This window comes from Bactrocera tryoni, unplaced genomic scaffold (genome assembly GCF_016617805.1).
Source record: "Bactrocera tryoni isolate S06 unplaced genomic scaffold, CSIRO_BtryS06_freeze2 scaffold_7, whole genome shotgun sequence".
Taxonomy (NCBI): Eukaryota; Metazoa; Arthropoda; class Insecta; order Diptera; family Tephritidae; genus Bactrocera; species Bactrocera tryoni.
Window position 1 is genome coordinate 6,431,683 of NW_024396366.1, and position 27,575 is coordinate 6,459,257.

Below are 27,575 nucleotides of genomic sequence, written 5' to 3' on the forward strand. Positions count from 1 at the left end.
GAATTTATTTGAAATTACATTTTTAACACCAATTGTAACAGAGTTCTCAGTAAAGCGTCTACCTTTTAACTCACTCTTGAATTCGGTCACTGGATTGTTAAATAAGAGTTTCGAGGTTCCCTACTTTTTTTTAAAGAAATCACACAGAAACTTCAAATTTATTTTGCGGTATGCTTGTTTTAACATTTATTTATTGAATATTATCTGTTTCAAAGATGGAACGGCCAAAGACGTGAGATTATTATTAATCACGGACTTTAATTTAAGGCATCAAATAGTCGGTATTCATAGCGCGATAATGGTCCCATTGACGGTTACGTTTTCCGTTCTCACAACAGTCGAGTCTACGTAACTGGAACGAACCCGGACTTTTATCCGGCCAAGCACTGTCAACTCGCAGACTTTTGCCGCTATATCAACAACGGTTACGTTCTCACCGGCATCATATTTGAAGAAGTATGGACCGATGATTACACCGGCCCGCAAACCACAGCAAACCGTTTTTTTCTGGATGAATTGGCAGCCATTGAATTTCTTTAAGTTGGTCTTCATCGCAAATGCGGTATTGTTGCTTGAGGAATACTTTAGTATATCGTCCCAAAATTTCGAGAATAAAATGGGTATGGTCGGATAGGAAAGGTTCTCCAGATCACTAATATATATAGTTATAGCCGCAGGAAACTTAAAATTTTCGACATTTTTGCGTTTAAAGTTGAAAATTACTACTATTTGAATTACGTATTTTTACGATTTAAAATAAATTTTACAATTATATTTTTATTTTTATGTTCACTAACACTTCACTAATTCATATGCACTAATTTTTTATTATATAGTGCAAAAATAGTTGTATATCAATATTAAATTTATTGCTAAAATCTATTTATTTAACAACAACTAAAGGGTTGCAGTCTGTCAAATAATCAGAGCTGCCTTATCGACATCTTTTGTAAATGAACTAAAAGAAATAAAGAAAATAGATAAAACTCCAAAAGGGTTTTTGCTGTTGTCTATCGCAAAAAATCTTTTTATTACCCGCCAAAGGGATGTGTCAAGTTTTTTTTCGCGTAGAACTCCTTATTGCGTTAAGGGGATAAACCAGTGTGACGCATGAAAAATTAGGCGATTTTCGTGAATTCTTTTAAAAGAAAGTACTAGATTGAATGTTTCGACGTTCTATGGACGTAATAAAGTATATTTTTAGCTATATCAAAATTTTTAGTTACAAAAATATTGAAAAATAACGGAGTTATCTGCTGTCTGCGGAAGTGCCGAAAAAAGGTGTCTCAACTGCTGGCCTGATTCCGGTCGAATGAGTAGCTGAAACGAAAAAATTCAAAATGTTCATTAAACTTAAATATATTTTCTATACAATGAACTACGATCTTTGAAAAATATCAAAAATTAAGAAAATGGCGTAATTAAAAAAAAAAATCGTTTTAAGTTTCACTTATATATATTTGCTCCTCTGAGCGGTCGCTGTTTAGCACACTGCCATTTAAAAACTATTCAAGATACGACCTTGCCGATTTCACAGGATAGTTTTGAATATATAAACTATCGAAAAAGCAAAAAAATTTTTTTTGAAAGTGTCACACTGGTATAGCCCTTTAGCGGCCTTTGACCGCGCTTCAAAAAAATAACCCTGGTCGGTCCAACACCGGGGTTGGCGGCCTTCGGCGGCGCTTCAAAAAAGTAACCTTGGTCAGTCCAACACCTGGGTGTGTAAAATTTTTCTTCGCGCAAAACTCTTATTTGCGTTGGCGGCCTTCGGCTGCGAGTTAATTTTTATTAAGTAAAAATTATTCAAAGGAAAATGATTTTGAGCTGCACCGAAACGTGTACTCTTTATTAAAACTCTTAAGACTAATTTAATACACGGCTTTTATTTCGATTTATACTAACTAGTTGTTTACTTATTACTATTTTGTTTAGATACAGATCTATGTATATTATATTATTTATTTAATTTTGTTTACATATACATATATTGTTTGCTTAGATACATTTCCTTTGTTCCAACTCAAGGTGGTTTTGATGCATTTTCTTTTATTTTATTTTGATACATTCTGATTATATCATAAGGAATACGCTCCTTATCTCTCCCCATTTGTTAAAATGAAATGTCCTCATTTCAAAATTTCTAGGCTTGAAGTCGGCGTATAATTATTAATCATTGTATGTGTTTGATTTATTTTTATACCCTGAACAGGGTATATTAAGTTTGTCACGAAGTTTGTAACACCCAGAACGAATCGTCGGAGACCCTATAAAGTATATACATATATAAATGATCAGTATGTTGAGCCGAGTCGATTTAGCCATGTCCGTCTGTCTGTCTGTATATATACGAACTAGTCCCTCAGTTTCTAAGATATCGTTTTGAATCTTTGCAAACGTCATTTTCACTTCAAGAAGCTGCTCATTTGTCGGAACGGCCGATATCGGACCACTATAACATATAGCTGCCATACAAACTGAAGGATCGGAATCAAATGCTTGTATGGAAAACTTTCACATTTGACAAGATATATTCACGAAATTTGGAACATATTATTTTCTAAGGCAACAATGTAATCTCCGAAGAAATTGTTCAGATCGGTTAACTATAGCATTTAGCTGCCATACAAACTGAACGATCAGAATCAAGTTCTTGTATGGACAACTTTCACATTTGACAAGATATATTCACGAAATTTGGAACATATTATTTTCTAAGGCAACAATGTAATCTCCGAAGAAATTGTTCAGATCGGTTAACTATAGCATTTAGCTGCCATACAAACTGAACGATCAGAATCAAGTTCTTGTATGGACAACTTTCACATTTGACAAGATATATTCACGAAATTTGGAACATATTATTTTCTAAGGCAACAATGTAATCTCCGAAAAAATTGTGCAGATCGGTTAACTATAGCATATAGCTTCCATACAAGCTGAACGATCGGAAACATGTTCTTGTATGGACAACTTTCACATTTGACAAGATATATTAACGAAATTTAGTATATGATGTTTTCTTTGCTCTTATAATTTAGTTTTGAATTGGCGTTAATTTTTTAGAATTCAACAACCATTTTCCTCTTTGGCTTGCAATGTTTTTGGTGCCTTTTTTTTTGGAATTATTACCTGTGTTTGTGGAATTTTTCACTTTTCGACTGAGGATAATATTTGTGCAAAATCCTCTTGTTGCTTATTTATAATAACCATCAATGCAATTACTTGTGCGAGGAGTTGGGCTACCTTTGCTTCTTCTTAATGGTTGATTTACTGTAGTGTTTCAGAATTTTTCAGGACCTATACTTTTTTACCTTGTTCCACTTTTTTTTGGAATTGTCGCTGTCCGCTGTTTCAGGGTCTGTTGTAAATCTTGCTGAATTCGTCGCTGTCCGTTTTTTCAGGATCTGCTGTTGATTCATTCTGGAAGTATTGTCCGCTGTTACAGGGTTTATACTTCTATCCACTACCATTTGTTTCTGCACTTTTGTCAGGCATTTAGTGCTGGAAGTACTACTTCCTGTGGAATTTTTTGTTTTATTAATTTCGGAATAAGATCTCACTTTTTGAATAACAAATAAATTTGCCGTCCCGGTGGAGCCCCCAATTCATTTTTACATTAAGTAAAAATGAGTCAAAAGAATATATTTTGAGCTGCACCGAATTGTGTACTCTTTATTTATACTCTTAAGACTAACTTATTACATGTTTCTTACTTCTATTTATACTAACTAGTACATATTTTTACTTATTACTAGTTGATAGTTTGTTTAAATACAGAATGTATTATTTGTTTAGGTTTGTTTACATATATATTGTTTGCTTAGATACATTTGCTTCAAAAAATAACCCTGGTCGGACCAGAATCTTCGACGACAGGCTTTCCGGAGCCATCGTGGTGGAAATGGAAACTGTATCGGGTCCATAAAATGCACAAATTTTATTGGCGGCTTGAGATGTAGTTTTGCCTTTATCGTAGTAGTACCGTAAAATATGCCGTATTTTCTCTTTATTTTGCTCCATGTTTGCGACGCTATAACTCACGAACGACTTAAAAGAAACGACAATCAATCAAACACGTGTTAGCGCGTGAAATGAGCTTTCCAAAAAGGTATAGCATGACCCGATGCGACGATAAAACTAGAACTACGCGCTTTCAGCGTCAACTAGCGAAAATACCGCAAGACTTTGTTGACAACCTCTTATATATGTGGCCGTGTGAAAAACATAGCATTTCCAGGTTTATGTCACACACTTCTAGCGACTATCCTTCTGTCCTGTTGATTGCAAATGCAATTTTCCCTGGAAACTAAATACGTTTGAACTGAAATGGCAAATCGTGGAACTCCAAAGGAATCCGTAGAATCAAGCATTCTGCCCCCTTGTATTCGATAGATGTGTCACAATCAGTCGGGTTCCATTACACAGTTTCGGCGCATCAAGATTGCGAAACATAATAATGACAGATCTTTGAGACGCAAATGAAGCGGCGGCATACCAAGCCTCTCCAAGGAATTTAGAAATTCTACTGGATAATTCATGTCTTCGTCTTCATCCGGAAAATGACTTTAAATCTTCCAGTTTAAGTCATTAACATCGGTATGTTTGGAAGCTAAATTTGTGAACCTAAGCAATCGTAGTTACGATAGTGGCCAATGTTTAGATAACTATTCGTGATGAGTTCATTTTTCATTGAAGTGAGTCGACAAAAGGCTGGTGAAATTGATATCAAACCACTGGAAGTATCAACCGAAATTTGCCCATTTCGAATTCTTAGCGAATACAATGTAAAATGTCTTCGGCAATGTTATTTTTGTTCGTATCCCATAATTGACGCGGATTTGAAGGCTGATATGTCGAAATGATCATTGCAAAAAGTGTACGAACTTCAATGGCATGCGAAGTAGCTATCGCATCGTCCATCGTTTGATTCCAGTGATTACCATGTTCCAGCAATTGTAATAGCTGGCATACCTCTCAAAAAGATGCACAGACCATACCATTCACAATACACAATGACTCAAATGAAGTTGAATCGCGTACATTAATCAATAGAAGCAATCGTCGTTTTTCGGATGGATTGTATACATTAGACATAATGCATTTGTTGAGAACGCACCTGGATGTCCATCTACTGTTTGGCCTTGCTTTCTTCGACGAAGCATTCCATGTATAATATCAAGGCATTTCCGAATAGAGCAATGTTCTCGGAAACGGATCACTGACGGAAGTTGAGAAAAAACTCGTTAACGTAAATTTTGTTGTTGGCGCTGTTTCCATTTGCTGTACTGTATTCTCTGGGTTGAAATATACTCTTTGGCCTCCTCCAAATGAACTGCAAGATGCACAACAGTCGGGAAACGTTCATGAATTGCAAAAGTAAATATCTTTCAAAACGCTTCATTGCAGTTCACGCATCGACCAATTTGATACTTGCTGATCTCATCTCGTTCAAAGCCAATAACCGCCATGTTGCTTTCTTTGGTGACGTACTTGCAAACGTATTTGATCGATTTCACCAAACTGCAATACTCTACATTGATATGAGTTTTGAATGTGAATTAGACAACAGTGGCGAATATGGTACGATCCATTTGTTGTCATCTTCAATATTCACAGCTCTAAATTTAATGCTGAATATTCTGCCATTGTCGTTTGGTGAGCGTCGCCGATAGAATGGGTATTCAACCTTTCCAGTTTGCGTTTCCGAAAGGAATATATTGTTTCGTGCATTTATTGTCAGACATACAAACCGAAGTGCGATTGTGGTATCCACAAGGTCCATGCACCATTTTGGTTTTCACCACTTCGTATAATTCTGGATTTATCTCTGTATCAGGAATTTCCGCAGAAATGATTTCTTCAATTTCCAAAGTAGAATCTGTGCTTGGGCCAAACCATTTTCTTGCCACCCAACAGAGTACATCCAGCATCTAACAGCACCATATGTACAATGCTTCAAGATAAAGTTCATCAAACATCGTAGCTCTTGCTTGAAAAGTCGTGCTGTGACGATCGCTTACTAATTGACCGCGATTCATAAACCCAACTTATTTTTATATATAAGATAATGCTAAGATACCACTGAAGTTACAAAATGTATCAACGTATGTAGATTAAATTGTGAATAAATTCAATCAGATCCGTAACTGAAAGTAATTATTATTTTTATGCTAGAATTCGAGAATTCGTGTTAAAAATTTGCTGGGCTTCTTTTTTTGATTTATTGACGAACACAACTTTAAGTGATTAATGACGCAGGGGTTAGTTTAGTTGCTTCATACACAAATTTGTTAAGATATGATTAATCAAGATTGGTATGCTATACCATAAGAGAGGTGGACAAATTTTTCAAGAAGACGTATCGCAAGCGTTCGTCCGCATTAGGAAAAATACTTGGCGAACAACTTATGAAGTTATGTGAAACCAGATGGGTTCAACGGCTCGATTCAGTTATCCAATTTGCCGCAAAATTGTCGTTGATCGTCAAAGCCTTTTTTTTGGACTTTTTTTCTACCTTTGGGAAAATCCCTTAAGTACAAAGTTTTACGAATTCAAATTAATTTTTGCTGGTGTGTTTTTGTCTCTTGCCTCTAAAATACATATTTAAACATAATTAATGAGCCCATAGCAAATTTTTTCACATACATATATAAATACTTAGAAATGCCCCGTTTTTTAATTCCGCAACTCACTCATCAGCGGATATATTTCGACAAATATTGTCGATTTTGTGATGATATCGAAATTGGCGCCTCCTATTGGAAATCTTAAAATTATAAAAATTAAGAACTTTTAATTCAGATATCTTAAAAACCATGTATTTTATTCTGGAAAACTTCCTCTTACAGCTCATAACTGTTTAAAATCGCGATTCGAATATTTATTTTAGATATTTAGTAGAACAGTCAATTTATCGGATACTAAATTTAAAATTAACTAATGTGTTTTGTTTTAGGACGGAGATAGATTTTGGCGAATGCCTGAATGCTATGTACGAGGTAGTACTATAAAATACTTGAGGATCCCAGATGAAGTAATTGATATGGTAAAGGATGATGCACAGGCTAAAACAAGAAATCGGTCTGAAATCAATAAAGCACGTGTAAGTGGTGGAGTTCAAAATCAGAATGCGAGGGGACAGGTTCGATCACGTTATAAGAATGGGCAGCAAAATGGAGCGAAAAATGTTTTGCGTGGACAATCAAGTCGGCCTCTTTCTCAAATTGCTGCCAATAAAAATAGAAAATGAACATTTTTAGATGCATTTTGAAATTATTTCATTAATTAAAATTGTTATGTAAAGAGGTGGTGGTATCGTTATTTAGGGACTCATTTCAGGTTACGTCGTGATCAAGTTTGCATATGTATTGGAATAATCTGCTGGATTGACACCAACAAAGCCTTTAACGAGGAAAGAGTAACCGCTTTGTTGTATATGGCTGTCAGCTGTCATTGTTGTTGTAGCGGCAGGAAACATTCCTGAAATAATTTCGAGGCATGGTGCCGAGTTGGCAGTCCTTGACCAGATAAAATCCGTATCCGCTCCGGTTACTTAGACAGGACTGTCGTGGGTAACTGAGTAGGAAGGTGTACAATTGTATATGAGTTTTAGAGTGCGAATTGATTTACCAAAATTTATTTCTAAGATTCCTTTATAAATACTATATGCAAACGGATTTTGCGCATAATATTAACATCGTTTCACATCCTTTCGCTGTGAAATATTTTGTAATAATTTATAGTGTCTCGGCTTGTTTTTTAGATGTTACTTTCTAAAAAAAAACGTATATAAAATCAAGAACAAAAAAAAAATATTTTGCGCATTGGTTTTACCTAATATATTCGAGTTCTATAAACAAGTATGTATTTGCTTTTTTATCAATAACAGCGTTCGTATCTTTGACTTTTAATATACATACAAAAATACCACGTCTCATAAATTTTGAAGATTTCAGTGATTTAATATGAGACTTAAATCTATCAACAAATGAAGTAGAGTTTTCGGTATCGCTGTTAAAACAATTTATCACTTTTTTTGATAGCTCAACAAAAAGTCTAAAAGATGTTTTACTACACAATGGGAACAAATTCCATTTATTACATTGACATACTCCGTATATCTCAAAGAAAATTACGACAGTATTAAAATGATATTGACTGCACTTAATTATATGAACTACTTGTGGTAAGTAAATGGAGACTTCAAGATGGTGTGTTTTTTGACTGAAATGCAAGTTGGGTATGTTAAATACTCCTATTATCTCACTCTCTGGGATAGTGGAATGATGCTGAAAACTACCGCTAAAAACATTGCCCGTGATGTACCGATTACGAATTGGAAAATGCAATATTAAATGATAGATAATTGTCGGTCTTAATTCTACATTAATACATTAATACTATGACTCCCAAGCTTTCAAATATTTGAAGAAGCGAAAATAAAAGCTGTAATCTTTATAGGGCCTCAAGTACAGAAAATTTTAATTGTAATAAATTTCTGAATTCACTTTCGATATATAACTTTTAATACACAAAAGCAAATTCAGAATTATTTTTTATTCTCATTGTTATCTTGAGGTATAAAAGTACAAAACAAGGTATGTTCAGTCCGTGTTCAAAAATTCTGTACACCAGTGTAAATTAATATTACGACCAAAAATTTAGCTTCATAATAAAGGCAAATGTTTGCTAATGTGTTTAAAAAATCATTTCTAGCAAGTGACCGTCGCGGCTGAATCGAATAAATTTCAGACGGGACGCCCACTTTTTGCATTGAAATTGAGGCCACATGTCAGCAATAAAGCACTGAATATTCACCTTCAAGGCGGCAAATGGTAACAAATTACACATTTATAAAAAAAATAAATATAAACTTAATAAAAATTATTATATATTTTTGTAACGAGATTCAGGAGATTAGCTTTATGATTAGGAGTAAGAAAACTAACAAGCAATGTCAATTAATACCTGAGACAGAAATATAGTAACACTACCATACATGGTACAAATACCATATGTGTGCCTCCAAATACCAGCAAAATACCATATGAGCAGGGATGGGCACCATCACAATCAAACAAGCATCACAAAATGAGATTGTGTTAGTGCGCTTACTGTGGGACCAAGCGTACCAGCAACCAAAAATAATCAGTCTGCTTGCAGATGTCGAACGAGCAGGTCTATGTCGCACGAAGCCGCAATGCTACGAATACGTATGTATATACATATGCACATTTTTAAGAATATGTGCATAAACCATTGAATATAAAATATAATTATTTTTCATTTCAAGCAAGAATAAAATTTAAGTTATTAGTTAATTGTAAATTAGTAATCTAATTCATTTAAAAACTTAAAAATAAATTAAATTTGTATATGAAAAGAAAATATAAATCTATATTTGAATTCATCGAATATTTGAAATATATAACGAAACTTCAATAAAGTTTTTTGGTCTTCCATGTTTATACTCGCATATGTGTTCATTTACAGAGAGCTGCAACGGGTATATCATTTTCGTGCACACTCGAATGTCCATTCTGATTTTGTTTGATCAAACTTTTCAGTATGAATACATGTATTGATCGCTAGGAGATATGTTCAAAACGAACGAGCCTTTCGCGACACTCGAACCACAAGCATATCTGTTTGTTTTAATAGAGTGCCGAGTTGACACTCGTTTGTGAACGAGCTGAAACTCTAACCCGATCGTATTGAATGTGATCGAGTTACACACGAGTGTGCACAAAATTTGACAATATGTATGTGTGTAATAGGCAGTCATGCTATTATTGCGTAGTGATTGTCAACGGTTAGTGGTTTTGTTTGTTTTGTTTACTTTTTATAATTCATAATGACAACAATAGAAAATTCGGTTTGTGAGAACATTTCCAATGGCACCTACACCTTGCCTGGTAGGCGCAAAGGCCGAAGTTTCGTCTGGAACGTTCTGTCGGAAATATTAAAGCCAGATGAAACTGTAGTAGAAGGTTTCGTTTACTGTCGCTCTTGTTTAAAAGTGTTAAAATATTGCAAAGGTCAGACATCTAATCTGGTTCGTCACCCATGCTGTAAGAAAATAAAAGAGGGTCAACAGTTAAAAACTGTCACAGCGTCAGATAAAAACGAGACCATTGAAAGATGTGCATCGTGGATTATTGAAGACTGCCGGCCATTTTCGGCAGTGCAAGGTTCTGGCTTCTCGAAACTGGTAAAATTCTTTATTAAGATCGGTGCAACTTATGGCGAGAACGTTGATGTAGAAAATTTGCTACCTAAAGGTTGGTATGCAGCTCTCAAGTAATTGCTCAAGGAAAAAAATACATTATTTCTCAAGTAATTTTGACAGCTGGTTACGCATTGTGAATGATCTACATTAGAAGAGCAAGAGAGAATAAACAAAGAAAACAAACTTTGTGCGTAATATGTATGTGTGTATGTGTATGGTAACATAAATATTTTTATTGAGATTTAAGAAATGTTGTTGATGATTGGTAGGTTTTATGCAACATTTCAAAATGGAATATACTTCATAATAATGATTTCAACTAATTTAGGACGAATTTGACGATTACTTCGAATTTCCTTCAAGAAACAATTGTTGATTTGATGTTTCTTCGCAAAACAAGGTTTGCCATATTCACATTTTACTGAAAAAAAGTATCAAAAATTAGTACTAGATTTCTTGAGAGCTGCGTACTAGCACAAGTAAGTTTGTCGCAGGAAAGTATCTTGACCGTTTCTTAAGCGTTTTTTTATATGAAGTTTTTACGTTTCTTGAGAGCTGCGTACTAAGCTTAACGCAACAACAATTTCCCGCAAAGTCCAAAAGTACGCAAGTGAAAAAAAAAGAACTTAAAGATGAAATAAATAGCATTGTGACCAGCGGTGGAGCTTCAGCTACAATCGACATGTGGACGGAAAGCGGAACTTCTTAGGCGTCACCTTCCACTACCAAAAAGACCTAAAATTTTATGATATGGTGCTGGGTATGAAAACCATGGATTTTCAGAGATCTACGCGTGATTATATCTTTAAGAAGCTTGATGATTTGTTTAAGGAATATGGAGTTCAGAATATGGATACAGTTAAATTTACTACTGACAGGGGAAGTAATATGTTAAAAGCATTGCAAAAAAATATACGCATAAACTGCAGCAGCCATCTATTTTCCAATGTTTTGGATAAGTCGTTCGCGGACACAAAAGAGCTGACAGATGTCTTAGAGTCTTGCAAAAAAATTGTAAAATATTTTAAAAAAGCAAATTTACAGCATTTACTACCCACTTCATTGAAAGCCCAATGTCCAACTCGGTGGAATTCCCACTACGGAATGATTAAATCCATAATTGACAATTGGTTTGAAATTAACAACGTTCTAATTGATAACGGAGAAAGCCAACGATTGCTACACGTTAATATGCCGATTTTAAAAGTCTTGTTTGAATTGTGCAAGGATTTTGAAACTGTGTTCAAGAAATTACAACTTTGTAGTTCTCCATCGCTGTGTTATGTTTTTACATCTATTTTAAAAATAAAAAATATTTGCGAACCGAATAGTGATGACATAGCTGCAATATCGATGTTGAAAGCGAATATTAAACAAAAAATTGAGGAAGTATGGGTCGCCAATTTAAGTATATGGCATAAAGCTGCATGCTTTTTGTACCCGCCTGCTATAAACATGCAGTCAGATGACTTACATTGTATAAAGAATTTTTGCATTTCTCAAATTCAATATAATACACCAACTTCTACACAATCATCGTCTGTGTTATTGACGGAAAACGACTCCGTAAGCCCAACCACTCCCGTTTCTGCTTCGACATCACGTTTTTCTTTTAATGAAAGTGACTTAGAACAAAGTCAGTCAAGTTTCCCAGCTACGAATTCCAATAAAAGCAATGATGCATTCTTTTTCTCAAATTTGCTTAAGCCATCTGTCTCAAATACCACAGAAAACCCTGAAGACGAAGTAGAAAGATATAGCAAGGAAGTAGTTGAGATGACTGAAGCTTTCAATTTGATGGAGTGGTGGCAAATAAATCAGAAGAAATACCCTCATTTATCAAAACTTGCATGTCAGATTCATTCAATGCCAGCTAGCAGTGCAGCGGCTGAGAGATCTTTTTCTTTAGCTGGCAACATAATATCAGAAAAAAGAAATAGACTGGGACCCGGATCGGTAGACAGCTTGTTGTTCTTAAATTCGTACTATAAAAACTATACTGATTAAAAATTATAAAACTTAACACGATCTCATATGTTTTTTAACTAATAATATAATGTATTTCTGTTATTTATTATTTTTTTCTTGAAATTTATGTTTTAAAAAAATCAAAATATTTAAGAAATATTTAAGTGCAATGAAATGTTTGTTTTTTATTTATAATGTGTTAATTAATAAATAAAATAAGTTTTGAGTGAATTCTATTCTTTAATTGAATTATTATTATTTAATATGTAATATGTACATACATACATACGTCTAATTCAACAAACGAAGCTAAGACAGAACGCGACATCCCGACGCCAACAAACATACATATGTGTGTACGTATGTTTATCTATTATTCTTTGGTCTTCGAGTGCCACTCGAGTGTGTTGATCACAATCAACACGTGCACGACACACCCGAAAATATAATATACACAAAATCCGAGTTTGCTGCTTGAACCCGAGGCTGCTCTCTGGTGGACACTCGCTTGTGATCGTTTTGAAGAGAGTATGATCAAACAGACTCGAACACACAGAAAGCAGCTGCCGGGTGTGCCACTCGATCGAACCCATTGCTACCGAGTGTGGCGCTCGCTCGTGCTCGATTTTTAATGAGGGTGATCGAACAGGGTCGAACACACCCAATGCAGCTCTCTGTTCATTTATATACGGCATACAACTCGTGCGCATCAACCTGCTCAGTTCAACTTCTGATTGCAGACTGATTTTAACATCGCTTTGTTCCATCGTAAGTGCTCGTTTTACGCTCTTCGCTTGTGCGTGTTAGTGACAATCGGTGTGTGTACGTATACGATAGCTTACGCTCTTTTAGCACCTGCTAAGACTTTGCCCATGCCTGCATATGAGCAATGTAGTATTTTGCTGGTAATACCTGAGACAGACATGTAGTAACAATACCATATATAGTACAAATACCACATGTGTGTCACCAAATACCAGCAAAATACCATATGAACAATGTAGTATTTTGCTGGTAACAATACTATGCTGTTTCATTGTGGTATTTGTATAAACACAGCTAAAAAAACAGGTAACAAACTTTGCTAAAAGCTGTTGCACAAAAGCTCTTTGAAATATTCTGTCAAAATTACTTAAAAAATTAATTAATGAAATGGAAAGCAAAAAATTTTTTACAATTTTTTTCCCGAAAAAGCAGGAAATGCTTCATTTCATGTGAGGATTTTAGAGAAACTTTAACCAAATCGCTTTTTTGCGATAAAAATACTTACATCAACTTTAGAGTATTTTAAATAATTGCACTTATTTTTTCAATAACACACAACTACATATTTATTGTTAACATTTTTTTTGAAATATTTAATGGCTATGAATCAAAGGTAGTATTTCAGTTTACTACATTGCCATGTGTGTCACCAAGGTAGTAAACAGAATACCATGATACCTTTACTATGGTATTGTTACTACATGTCTGTCTCGGGTATAAGTCAGTATTAAGATTCATCTCAATTAAGGAGGTTGTAAAAAAGCCGGAGCTTTTTATTTCAACACCATAACTCGCGTGATTCCTATTCTCACAGTTTTCATCTTCGTTTAACATTAATAACAAAAGTTAAATATCAATTTTCACAACAAGATGCACAATCAGATATGTAATTCATAACGAGTGCTGTCAAGAGCATTTGAAATATGTTTTAGTGTAAGAATAAAAAAACCAAGCTTTTTCGCTTAGGTCTATTTTTCCATTTTAGAGTTAAAAATAAAAACACCGAGCTTTTTCGCTTAGGCCTATTCTTCAACTGAACTGATCTTTATTTCAATCTGTGTCGCTTACATTCTAATTTTATGTGCGAGCAGGCATTTATGTGTATGTATACGCTATAAGTTTTGTTGTATCTAATTTCATAATGCATGATGGAGTTATTCGCTTTATCAATAGAAATGTGTGACCAAGTTATATTCGCTTCAAGAATGAGTTCTTATTTGAAGTGTTTCTTGAAGTGAATATTGTTTATTTATATTGTTTAAGATTCAATGGTCTCCAGTGAGTAACTATATTAATTTTTCTTAAAACTTTTTTTTATAAAAAATTAAAAATAAAAATTTTGATTTAATATTAATCTTTCGTACAAAATTACTTTCTATTTCCATTTTTTTATACAAAATATTTGTTTTGCATTTTTTTTCAAAACATTTTTCTTACAATCGCTAAATATAGTTTTGAAAATATTTTTTCTGAAGTTTTCCACAAAAACTGTTTTATCAAATTTTCATAAAATTTGTTCGCTAATATCCCTTACAAATACTGTGTTTTTTATTTATTTTTCTTTCAAAAATTGTTTATTTAATATTAATTTTTCTTTCAAAAATTGCTTCTTTTATATTAATTATTATTTAAAAATTTATTTTTATCAATTTTTCTTTGATTTGTCTATTTTTTCAAAGGTTTTTAGTATTTCTGTTTTATCGTCTACTATGTTTGTTTTTTTTTTTTGTTTTGTTGAAGTTGTCATTTACATATGTATATTTGTTGATTTACCGTTCCTATTATATTATGGTTATTTTTCTCTATTACTTCTAGATGTTGTATATGTTAATACTGAAATTTAAATAAACTTGAGTTTTTTACGTTTTTTTAAACTTGGAATCTGTTGATATTAAGTGATTTCCCTCTTCTTTAAAATTGTCAATTCTCTTGTATATTCTCTTGTATAATATACATTCTGAAAATCTTGTATGTTTACTCTGTTCTTTTTATTGATATTTTTTATTATATTTTCTTTCTGCTTTTGCAATTTTTCCGCGAGTTTGATTAGTTTTTGTTCGGAAAGTGTTTTATTATAAGTGGTCGTTAGGTGTAGGTTTATTTTATTATCTTTTAAGAATTGTATTATTGGTTACCATCGAAAAGGAACTATTAGCAATAGTATGGGCAGTAAAATACTACAGACCCTACTTATATGAAAAAGAATTCGATCTAAAAGCATATCATTTTGAAAAAGTTAAGATCGCTATACAAGGAATTTTCCAAAATAAACAGGACTTTTTGAATGGGCGCTATATATATGTCGACTGGTGCGTTAGAATCTGCTATCTTTACTGATTCTCCAATGAGAATTTTACGACATTTCATCTATTGGAAGTGAAAATGAGCTTCGAACAAAGAGCCAACATTAATTTTTGTTTTAAAATTGATAAAACTTTTACCGAAACATTTTATGGCGATGATTGCTTATCCCGTAGCAATGACGATCAACATGTGGGCCAATCAAAATCGGTGATCACCGGACATGCTTTAGGACGGTGCAAAAGCCTGTATTGAAGCAGAAGAAGACTATTTTGAACAAACAAAATTGATTTAGCCGAAAAAACCATTTGTTCGGTTCTGGAGAAACTACCTTACTCTATTTATACTGAAATTCGTTTTGTGTCCTTGAACGCCAAAGTAATCGGAATCGTGCCATCAATTCATTGGTATTTGAAGTATGCTATAAAAAATAGCAAACATATTTACATAATTACACCAACACACACATATATGTATACATATACACGCAGTTGAGAAATTAAAATTAAAAAGTGTATTAGAAAGAAGTTTAAGTAAAGAACCAGAGTCAATACTGAACTATCAGAGTTCAGAGTTTCTGTACACACACTTTACAAACCAAACATGAAAATATCAGAAGAGCTGTAATTTTTTTTCAAAAACACAGAATTTCTGGTCACATACAGGGGTGTTGTGGAATCTGATAGTTGTCGGAATCAGAATTGAAACCGATAAAAAAAGTAGTAGGTGTCATGAATTCAGATATTATTGGTTTGATGTTCGAAACAGAATATGTATCAGTTTTGGGTGTCACGGAAACCAATTTTATCGGTTTTAATATCGGAAACAAAGTAAGAAGATAGTATGCTGCGAAATCAAGTTATTTTATTGTTACGAATTATTTTATTTTCTTTATAGTTATATATTTAAACATCACTCGAAAATTTTTTGGATACGAAATCTTTGATATTCTGCCTTTGGGAAGCAATTGCCCGCTGCATCTCGTATATGAAACAAAAAATTCAAAGAGATTCATATAGTATGTTCATAACTTATGCTCTAGCTGAACTAAGAAAAAATGCAAAATTCCAAAAAAGTTTGGTTTTTGACCAAAAAAATTGTACTTTATGTTGTTTAAACAAATGTTCAAACTTAACTTAGTTTCTTAGTTTTTTTTTTTAGTTTAAATAGAAGATTTTTTAATGCCAGAGATAATAAACTTTTCCCCAATTCCATACGACGTTTAGGTTTTTTTTTATCCTGCTCGCCACTTAAGAAAAATCGTAAAAATGAAAAACCGAGAAATCAGCGTCAAGGTTTTCGCTTTCTGCCCTAGCGCTCATATACTTATCTGCTAGACGCTCGGTCACTATTTCCCTTCTTGCTTCGACAATATTTCGAATTTACATCTATAACTTTGTAGACATATTCTTAGATAAAGTTTATATTTGAATAAACGAATTTAGATAACAGGATCCCCCTAAAGAGGATTTACAAAACGTAATTTAACTCCCAAATGCGTTTTTATTTATTCGATAAAAATTATCTCTTAAAATCTTCCTTTAAATCGGAACTCATTAAAAACTTTAATAAGATTGCTTCCAAATGTATTCATTTGCAAGTTTTGTCACATTATTAAACAGCTGATTCGAATACTGGTTTTGTGTATGTTCGAAGAAACGAGAATCCAAGCAGATTCCGTGACACATATGAAAATCAGAATTGGTTTGCATTTCTGGCAGCAATTCTGTCTTGGATTCCACAACACCCCTGATATAAAAAAATGGTGAAATCACCGTTGACCCTGATAAAATTAAAGCAATCGTTGAATACCCAATTCCCAAAAATCTAAAGGAACTTCGATCCTTTCTAGGACTAGCTTCGTATTACAGGTTAGGTTAGGTTAGATGGCTGATCAGAGATCACACATAGACTAATAATGTAGTCCTTTGTGATGCCATTTAAAAGAACTCCCCTGTGCGGACGTACAGATTGGCCAAGCGCTTTGTAGAAAATGCATAATTACACAGACGCTTAAATTCAACACCCGCCAGTTCGATGGGATGTCCGAAGGTATGCGTCCCCAAGTGTCTCAGTCTTGACCTCCCAAACGCGGGACAGTCAAGCAGGAAGTGCTGGCTTGTTTCCACCGCATCTTCTTCCAAACAGCTTCTACAGTCTCCATCCGGTAAGATACCCATTCTTACCGCATGTATGCCAATAGGACAGTGGCTTGTCAAGAGTCCCACCACTAATGAGAGGTTAGCTTTACTGAAGGCTAAGAGATCACTAGATCTTCTGCGATCTATCTTGGGCCAAAAGGCCTTTGCAACCGCACAAGTACCGATGCTTGCCCAGCGTTGGACAAGCATCCGCGAGGTTCAGCTATTTAATAGTAGAACACAAGAGGATACAGGAGCACCGATCCTTGCTAACTCATCAGCTTTGCAGTTACCTGCAATTCCGCTGTGGCCCGGCACCCATACCAGTCTAATCACAAACACTCTAGCTGCTAGAGATAGCGACGTTAGACATTTTTAGACCAACCCTGAACGCACTGTGAATGAGTTCCCGGCTAGTATTGCCGCCCTGCTATCAGAGTGAATGGTCACTTCTCTGAAGGTGGATGCACTCCGTAGCAGCAAATCTGCTGCTACCTCGATGGCTGCGACCTCAGCCTGGAATACACTGCAGTAGTCGGGAAACCTTAAACAGGAATTTATGGAGAGCTCTCGACAGTAGATCCCTCCGCCGACCTTCCCCTCAAGCTTTGACCCATCCGTGAAGAAGCTTGCTGCCCCTCTCCTCCAACGGCTTCTTCCCACCCGTATCTCCCTCGCTGGTATATGGGCAGAGAAGGAGCCGCCAGAGTTCGAAATGGCGACTCCATGATCTAGATGATCCGGTATGCAGTCAAAGTTTGTGAGGATATTCGAATGTGCAGATACGGGTTCCTTTATGAATCCAGATTCTCTGAGTCTGATAGCCACCTTCGCGGCTATGCACCTACCGGTAATGTCCACGGGCATTATGTTAAAAATTGCATGAAGTGCACGGTTGGGGTGGATCTTAACCCTGGTCGAGACCAACGTTCTGATACACTTAGTCGAGGCCAATGGTGCTTGGCTAGGCCTAGGCTAGTTTACAAACATTTGTATGGAAACACGTGTTGTATTTACGCTCATATATGTACAATATAGATACATTTTTGAAATTTCTTACCTCTCGATTAGGTTGAAATCAAATTGACTGCCTTGTTCACGCTTGGCGTGGCAATAGTGTTCACAAAAAATGAAACATTTTCAGAAAAATAACATTTTTCTTAACTTTTAAAACGCTCTAGCAGCTAAAGTATTTGACCTAGATAAATATACAAACATTTGGACATGTAACGAACATGGAAGCAGATAAATCAACCGTGCGAAGTGATAGAAACATACTAAAGTTGATATATTTTCATACAAAATATATGGGCTCTAGCCAAGCACCATTGGTGCACTAAGGTGTAATATTATAATATCCTTTTTTCGTCCTTTTCGATACGATATCCTTGAATTTTTTGTCTGAATTCTATAGACAATAAAATTCTAGTAAGATACCTGGAAGCGCAAGTCGTTTGCTACACTCTAAATATATTTAAATAACATTTAAAAACAAAATATGCCTGGCCAGACCCGAAGGTCTCGATGAGGGTTAATGCACCGCATATGCTAATTAGCGCAGCCCGTTGTACGGTTTCGAGTTTCTTGGCAAGTGTGGTCTTCCCTAAAGCCCTCCGCCACATAAAGACACCATAGAACAAGATGTGCTTGACTATGGTGTCATAGAGCCAGAAGTCCACTTTCGGTGAGAGGCCCCATCTTTTGCCAATAGCTCCTCTACAGCAGTATAAGGCAATATATGCCTTTTTTGCTCTCTCCTCGATATTCGGCTTCCATGAAAGTTTCTTATCCAGGATGAGCCCTAAATATTTCACTGTGTCCGCCAGTTGCAGGCGAATACCTCCAATTTGCGGCAACGGTGCCAAAGGGATCTTATATTTTCTGCTGAATAAGACCATTTCCATTTTGTTTGGGTTAATAGCGAGTCCACTTCCGATCGTCCATTTTGTTACAACCTGAGATATCCCTGCGTCAAATCGTGCACGCTGCTAAGGAACTTTCCTTTGACCATAAGTGCTACATCGTCTGCATAGGCAACCACCAGACAGCCGCGATCCTCTAGTGTTTTGATCAATTCGTTAACGACTAGGATCCATAAAATAGGAGAGAGAACCCCACCTTGTGATGTTCGCCTACTAACGCTGCCCCATTTTGTTTCGATCACTCTGCCGCACAGAAGATTGAGAATGAGGTGTTTGAGGTTCGATTGTCCTGAAATCCTTGGCCGTGACATGGGAGCCTCTGCTAGCCTTCGGGATGAACGTAACGAACGAGAGATCCCCTCACAGAGGACGTGTTGCTCGGAAAGTGAGCGTCAAGAAGCATCTGAAGTGTTTCTTCACTGCTGAGAGCCCACTTCCCATTTGCGTCTTTGAGATACCCCAGGGACACTGGATTTTTTGCGAGAATACGCCTGAATCTAGAGGACTCGGGACAGCCTTTCACTTTTTCACAGAAGCTCTTCCACGAGATCCTCTTAGCCTTTCTTAACTCGGACTTGTATATTGAAAGTACTGTTTTATACAAAGCCCAGTCATCAGATAACCCACTTCTGCGGACCTGTTGAATAAATGTTTACATGACGCCCTGATATCTGAGAGCTCCGTAGTCCACCATAGAGGTTTCCCTTTGCCCTTCAGTGTTTTCAGTGGACAGGACCTCTCCAGCGCAGCATTGCACGCCGAGCTGAAGACTTCAACCTACTCCTCCACCGTATCGGTAGTGGCCAACTAGTCCACCCCCGGTGCGCGTGGGAGAGTTTGCCGAAGCCTCCTGCGGTAACCTTTCCAATCCGTGTTCCTAGGGTTTCTGAAAGATTTCCTTCTCCGCTTAAACTAAACCCGATGTACCTGTGATCTGAAAAGGAGTGATCGTCGAGGACCCTCCAGTTCGAGATCAGCGGGGCAATCCATAGTGAGGTTAGGGTCAAGTCGAGAACCTCCTCCCTGCCTGCCGTCACAAAAGTAGGAGAGTTTCCTCTGTTACAGATGCGAAGATTTTCGCTAACAATAAAATCAAAAAGCGACTCACCTCTATTATTGGTATCCGAGCTACCCCAGATGTGGTGTCGCGGGTTAGCGCCGGAACCGATGATGAAGCCGGTGCCAGTCTTAGACGCTTCGGCTAAAGTCCTCCTCAGCGGTATGGGAGGTGGCTCCACCACATCGTGAGGCATGTACGCGGAGATAAGTAAGAAATCTCCGGTGTCACACTCGTTTCGCTGTCACTACGTCAGCGTTGCTGAAATTAGGTAAAATAAATACTGTTAATTCATTCCTTACCAACATAAAGGCTCTGTTCCTACCTGCATCCTTGGCCGTCAGGAGCCTATGGCTCTTTGTCCTCAATCCACATATCCCGTTGCCAGTCAGCCACGGTTCCTGGATCAGGACGACATCAGCTCCGTCTTGTTCCAGACGGAGCAAAAGATTGGCGGAGGCCGCCTTCGCATTCTGGAGGTTAATCTCGAGGAATTTCATTCTTCAGACTTTCCTCCAGGAGCGCTAGTTCAGCGCCCAAGTCGTGATCGACCCGCACCACCTCAAACAGTTGTTCGAGGCTGAATACGGAGTCGCCGATCGACGAACCGCCCCCAGTACTCGCCACGTCCGAGAGATTCGGGTCGATTTCCAAGGTCGTTTGAGCGTCAGCGCCGTTTGTCACATCCACCGCAGCCGCAGCTTGGGTGCCAACATCTCTGGCGTCTGATGGAAGTACTTTCAGCACCACCATTTCAAAACCATAGCTTATGGCTCCCTTTGTTTTGCTGAGACGACCGATGGATTCCGCGTTTAGCATTATCAGCGCTTGCCGATATGGTTCATCGGTTCTCTCTAGCCTTAACACTCTCCAGTCTTGCGTTGGAACTGAGGGATTACAATATCTGAGGATTTCCTCAATGTCTGAGGATTTCCTCAATCTCATTCGCAAGGGAAGGTTAGGCCGACAGCCAAACGCGAGCTCTAGGACGAAGAGGAAGATCCGCTTTGGCCACGGCCTCCAGTCTGGCTCCCTTCCAAACCTCCCCCACCGGAGATACTGCCTACTTATATAAGACGGCCGATCTCTCTTCAGCACAACTTGTGAGCTAATGCAGCCCCTGGTGCCAACCGGCACTCACACATTTTGGGGGTGCCCCAGGATTTGCCTTGACCACCCACAGGAAGACCGACGAGATACCTGACCAACATGCTTGTCACCGTAGCGTTCCACGATCTTGGCCGCCAATCGCCAAGTCTGACTTTAGCTTTCTCGCTAAAGCTGCTTTGCTTCTACCCCCGTGGGCCCTTTCATAACTCTAGCAGAGGTTCCTCTGCTAATGCTGGCGATTCCGCCGCGTATGAAAGATTCACCCTTCGCTACTTCTCTTGCCGGAGGGTTTGCGCCTGTTTCCCCCATTCTGCTACCTGAAGAGACACCAACTGGAGCAGCAGCCCCGTCGTATTACAGTAAATTTGTAAAAGAAAATGCTCATATGTGCAAACCGCTAAAAAGTTACTTAACAAGACACAAAGGACACTTATCAAAAAATAAAATCTAAAATAAAATGAGATTATGAAGCTATCAAAGCAATAAAAATATTAAAATAAAGCCTAAATGAACAAGTCGAATTACACCATCCAAACTTTAATGTAGGATTCGATCTAATAACTTACGCTAGTAACTATACAAGATACAATAACTATACATTTGTTATATCCTTCACGGACAGCGACTCAACCTTACCAAACAACAAAGCAGTATTTAAATCCAAAATTATCGCAGCATTCCATACAGAAATACAAATAATGTAGATAGCGAAAAAGAAAAGAAAAAAAAAGCTCATAAAAACGCAAATCGTAACATAAAAGAAATAATGGAAACATGAAAACTGAAGCTACAAAAATAGTAAAGGACTGTGCTGACCAGTACAGCAGCTATTGAGAAAAACACTAACGTATCAAATTCCGTACGAATGTACGTTTAACCAATACAAAGCATATAATGTGTAATATATATCCTTCTAATAAATGAAAAAGACTTGCAGACTCGAGAAATATTTAAAGAAATTCGTTCAACATACGGTACAGGAATGTCGTGAGGATACAATCTTAAAGAGGAGTGTAATCTTATCCGACAAAATATTAAAAATTCTGACACTTCTAAAATTACTTAGTAACCATGTACTGATCCAAATAATTATATTTAAAGCTTAGTACGCAGCTCTCAAGAAACGTAAAAACTTCATATAAAAAAACGCTTAAGAAACGGTCAAGATACTTTCCTGCGACAAACTTACTTGTGCTAGTACGCAGCTCTCAAGAAATCTAGTACTAATTTTTGATACTTTTTTTTAGTAAAATGTGAATATGGCAAACCTTGTTTTGCGAAGAAACATCAAATCAACAATTGTTTCTTGAAGGAAATTCGAAGTAATCGTCAAATTCGTCCTAAATTAGTTGAAATCATTATTATGAACTATATTCCATTTTGAAATGTTGCATAAAACCTACCAATCATCAACAACATTTCTTAAATCTCAATAAAAATATTTATGTTACCATACACATACATATTACGCACAAAGTTTGTTTTCTTTGTTTATTCTCTCTTGCTCTTCTAATGCAGATCATTCACAATGCGTAACCAGCTGTCAAAATTACTTGAGAAATAATGTATTTTTTTTCTTGAGCAATTACTTGAGAGCTGCGTACCAACCTTAACAATGAGCCGTTTTCGCAGTGATTAGTTAACGATTGGTTGACTATTAGTCAATGTAGCCAACAGCTGTTTGTTAACTAAAGCAATGTTTTTCACAGTGCTTAGTTATAAAAATAAATTTTCTGGCTAAAAGTCTGGTAGCACCATAGAAAACATATGATCTTGACATTACAGTTTTACAATTTATGTTTTTATTTCATTTCACAATTGGTAAAAATTGCAATTCAAATGGCGACGAAAAAGATTAATTTCAGTGAAAACGACGTAAATTTATTACTTGCTATAATAAAACAACATAAAAATGTGATAGAGTGCAAAAAAGCGATACTGTTACGGTAGATGTGAAAAATAAAGCTTGGTTAAAAATTCAGGAGGAATATAACAGCAGAACCTCGTCTTCATTTCGCGATGAAAAAATGCTGCGTACCAAATATTACAACATGAAAAATGAATTAAAGGAAAAGGTAGCAGCCGAAAAAAGAAGTTGCATCGCGACAGGAGGAGGGCCGCCATTGAAAATTAGCACCAATGATATTGATGTAATGTTAACATCAATAATAGGCTCGGTGCAGTTAGAAGGAATGGAATCTGTATACGATTCCGATAATCCTTTTGAGCGAAACAAAACGGAGGATGTTATCGTTAGCATTGGTAAGAAATTACTTAATTATTCTGCTCTTGAATTGGGAGGTTTCATTGTCTATATTCATGCTGTTACTCAAATACCATCATTTAAATGTATTAATGGTTTTGCAGATAAGGCAGCAAATAACATCAGTGCTAAGCAATCTCAGGATGGGAGCGAGGAATTTGAAGACATCAAGAACACATCCAACACAGCTACTACTTCGAAAAATTGGAGTACATACACGCCTGCAGATTTAAAAGCTCCTAAATGTAAAAAACTTATAATCGACGAATCGCAAAGCAAAGAGAAAAATACATCATGGTCGAAGCTGGCCGAGCTTCAGTATCGCGATGTAAGCAGCATATATTTTGCAACACTGCTGTGGCGACAATTATTGATTGGACTTTGGTGCAATTCATTCGTATACCCAAAGACAATACTGGAAACCTTCGCTTCCAAACACCATAAGAGCGTTCAATTGGATTTCTTGACCGAATATGTGATTCGTTATATAGTCTTTCAGCTGCACTGTTAACGGAATGTAGGGGTGTCCGTGTATTATTTTCATACCCTTTATCAGCAATCACAAGTCCATCTCCGAACTCTGCGTTCTCAAGACGAGCAAAAATACGAGAGTTTCGTAATATGGTAGCATCGTGTGTTGCTGCTGGCCACCTAGAAACTATGTCTAAAATCATCAAACGAGCATCGCAAATCGTTTGTACATTAAAAGAAAATATGCTTTCTCTATTACGAAATAGTTCCGCATGGTCTCCGCCTGAAAAGGAAGGAAACATGTAAAAATAGGTATTCATTACGGTTTTGAGGTGTTTCAGCTCACCAGGTGACTGAATTTTTACGTTCATGCAATCTAAGGCACCAATAACTCCGGGAAATTTAGCAATTCGAAAAAACTCTTTCTGTTTTTGATGTATATCTTCCGTTGTAGTAGGAAATCATATGAAACGTTCTCGCAACCTTGCTATTTTATCTGAAACAAGAGTAACAACTCTTGATACTGTGGTAGTAGACACTCCTGACACGTCTCCAATCAATTGCTGAATACTGCCAGTGACATAAAACCTCAATGTAATGGCCAACACATGATCCGGCGACAACGCATTATTCCTAGGAAAAAATGTATGTAAATCGGCAGGCAAATCGTTAAAAAAGCTATACCATGTGGTAGCATACTGTATATTTGGACGTATGAGCTGCAATACTTATCTTTGCATAGGCGGAAACTCTCTCTAAAGTCCTTTTCATCATAAAGTTGAAAGAAGTTAAATCGCTCCCGGATTTCTTTTTTCCGACGGAAAATTACCACTTTTAGCAGCTCTTCGTAATCGTCGTCACTGTCACTGAACTCCATTGTTGTGATCACTACTTCCCACCAAATTGCTTTTTAGATTTATTTTATTTTTCTTTTAATAAAAATAAATAGTTTGACATTCGAACAGCTGTTTCTTAACCAATCGTCAACCAATGCCCGGGAGATGAGTTAACTAATGGTGACAATTTTACAAACTTTGGAATGAAAACCAATTAGTTATCTTCAACCATTCGTTAACTAATCGCTGTGAAAACGGCTCAATGAAAACAAAATATCACTACTGTTGCTGCTAACTAAAAGGTGTAGGGAAAAACCAAATATTAGTCAAACAAAAAAAGCTTAGTAAATTTTATAAACATCATCTTTAAAAAATTTTAAGCACCCTAATTGTCGCATGAAATAAATGCAAATTAAAAAAATATGTTAAAATTCGTCTTTCGGAAATTAATTCGAAAACATAAAATAAAAGAAAAGAAATTAAAATTTTTTGTAATACAAATAAATGAAACGTAATTTTAGCAAGTGATTCTAAATATGAATCTGATAACTGCGAAATTTATTAAATGTATAATGCTACAAAAAGAAACTGTAATAACTTTTTTCTTTGTGAGTAATGGACTTTTTTTCTTGTAACTGAAAGGATAGTATTTAAATGTTTAAACAATGAATGTCTGAGAAGCGTGTGCACCATAAATCCTACATCAAATTTGTGTATCGTCTCATTACAGCTATAGTAGATGTCATATTTCGTGCAGCCATGTCCCATCCATCGAATTTCCTGAATAGCGATGATGTGGGCATTATACATATATTTCGAGGACATTCACCAGCTGGATAGCGGTACTTTACCTATAGAGGGTACGAACATTCCAGATGCAAATCCGTAAATTGTGTTCCTTTGTGATTTCGCAGTAGTTGTCAACGTTTGGGGAAATAATTACCAGAGACTTTCGGTTTTCTTTCATTGGAATTACATTTCGTTAACATTGCGCAGGGTGTATGACGCAAGAGTAGAGATTGAGTATGGTAGCTCAACTGTGGCCGGACACTCAATGCAACTACCGAACCCCATTTACACCCCCTATTCTTTATTCCATTCAATGCAGGAATTATACTTTTAAGCTTAGTATTCAGCTCTCAAGAAATGTAAAAACTTCATATAAAAAAACGCTTAAGAAATGGTCAAGAAAATTTCCTGCGATAAATTTTCTTGTGCTAGTATGCAGCTCTAAAGAAATCTAGTACTAATTTTAATACATTTTTTCAAAAAATGCGAATATGGCAAACCTGGTTTTGCGAAGAAACATGAAATCAACAATTGTTTCTTGAAGAAAATTCAAAGTAATCGTTAAATTCATCCTAAATTTGTTAAAATCATTATTATGAAGTATAGTTTATTTTGAAATGTTGTATAAAACTTAACAATCATCAACAACATTCCTTAAATCGCAAGGAAAACATTTATATTACTACACACATACAAGTATATACATGCATATTACGCACAAAGTTTATTTTCTTTGTTTATTCTCTCTTGTTCTTCTAATGTCGATCATTCACAATGCATAACCAGCTGTCAAAATTACTTGAAGAAATAATGTATTTTTTTTCTTGAGCAATTACTTGAAAACTGGAAACGGACCTTTAATATGGAATGTTCTTATTTTCTGAATTTTTGTTATTTAAGTAAAAAGTAAAAATAGTATTACTATTATTATTATTACTATTAAATATGTTTAATGAACTTTAAATCTATAATATGCTCTCTAACACCATGTTCAGACCGACACTTAATCACAATATTTCGGCTGTTGAGTAGTTTATCCCACTAATTTTATAAATTTAACCAGATTTCGTCATTCAAAAATGAGGTGTCCGAGGTGATTTGAATCTAATCTACGCAAAAACCCTCTGTGCGACTCTAATTTAGCATCATCTACTTGTCAGCATTGGAAATCTATTACATCATCACAGCTAATTTAGACATTACAAAGAGAAAAAAATGTGAAGAAACATATGAATTAAACGCAATGAATGTGAATTCACCTGAAAATGGGCTTCCCAAATAAATCATAACTCGTCCATTATTTCCATATATGGAAAATATTTGAAAGAAGACGGCTTTCATAACAAAATACTATATGACAATGTTTTCTTTTGATAAACATTGAGCGATGTAAATTCTTGAATAGCAAAAATAGCTGTTTTTAATCTTTTCAACGGCAGTACGAACACTGTTGGGTTATGAAATGCTTAAATGTAATCTAATCCTTCAAATTTTCGATCTGAACATGGTATTATAGCGGGAATCCGTAACCAGTCTCTATTTGAGACATTTTGAGGTAAAGTCTCAATGTGTGACTATCCACTAAACAGTCTCTAGCGTTAGTCTCAAAATATTGCCTCAAATTTGAGACCTGATAGTTAGCTGGTCACAAAACTAAAAATAACTCTGGTCTGCCATTTGAATATACTGAATAAAGATCTTCATAGATATTAATCGATTGT

At 35.9% G+C, this 27,575-nt stretch overlaps 1 protein-coding gene and 1 long non-coding RNA gene across 4 annotated transcripts in view; one reads left to right on the plus strand and one right to left on the minus strand.

Annotated features, from left to right (window-relative positions):
* The window catches only part of LOC120781600 (sm-like protein LSM4), a 40,871-nt gene extending 33,604 nt beyond the window's left edge, over window positions 1–7,267 (plus strand). The window contains exon 4 of the mRNA XM_040113836.1: window positions 6,959–7,267. Within this exon, the coding sequence (XP_039969770.1) occupies window positions 6,959–7,252 (294 nt within the window). The 3' untranslated portion in view covers window positions 7,253–7,267. The remainder of the gene's footprint in view (window positions 1–6,958) is intronic.
* LOC120781602 overlaps window positions 1,212–27,575 on the minus strand; it is a 91,202-nt gene continuing 64,838 nt past the window's right edge. For all 3 annotated transcript variants that reach the window (XR_005706104.1, XR_005706102.1, XR_005706105.1), the window contains 3 exons: window positions 20,711–22,126; window positions 20,437–20,646; window positions 1,212–1,320 (listed from right to left, as the gene is read on the minus strand). This is a non-coding gene — a long non-coding RNA (uncharacterized LOC120781602). The remainder of the gene's footprint in view (window positions 1,321–20,436; window positions 20,647–20,710; window positions 22,127–27,575) is intronic.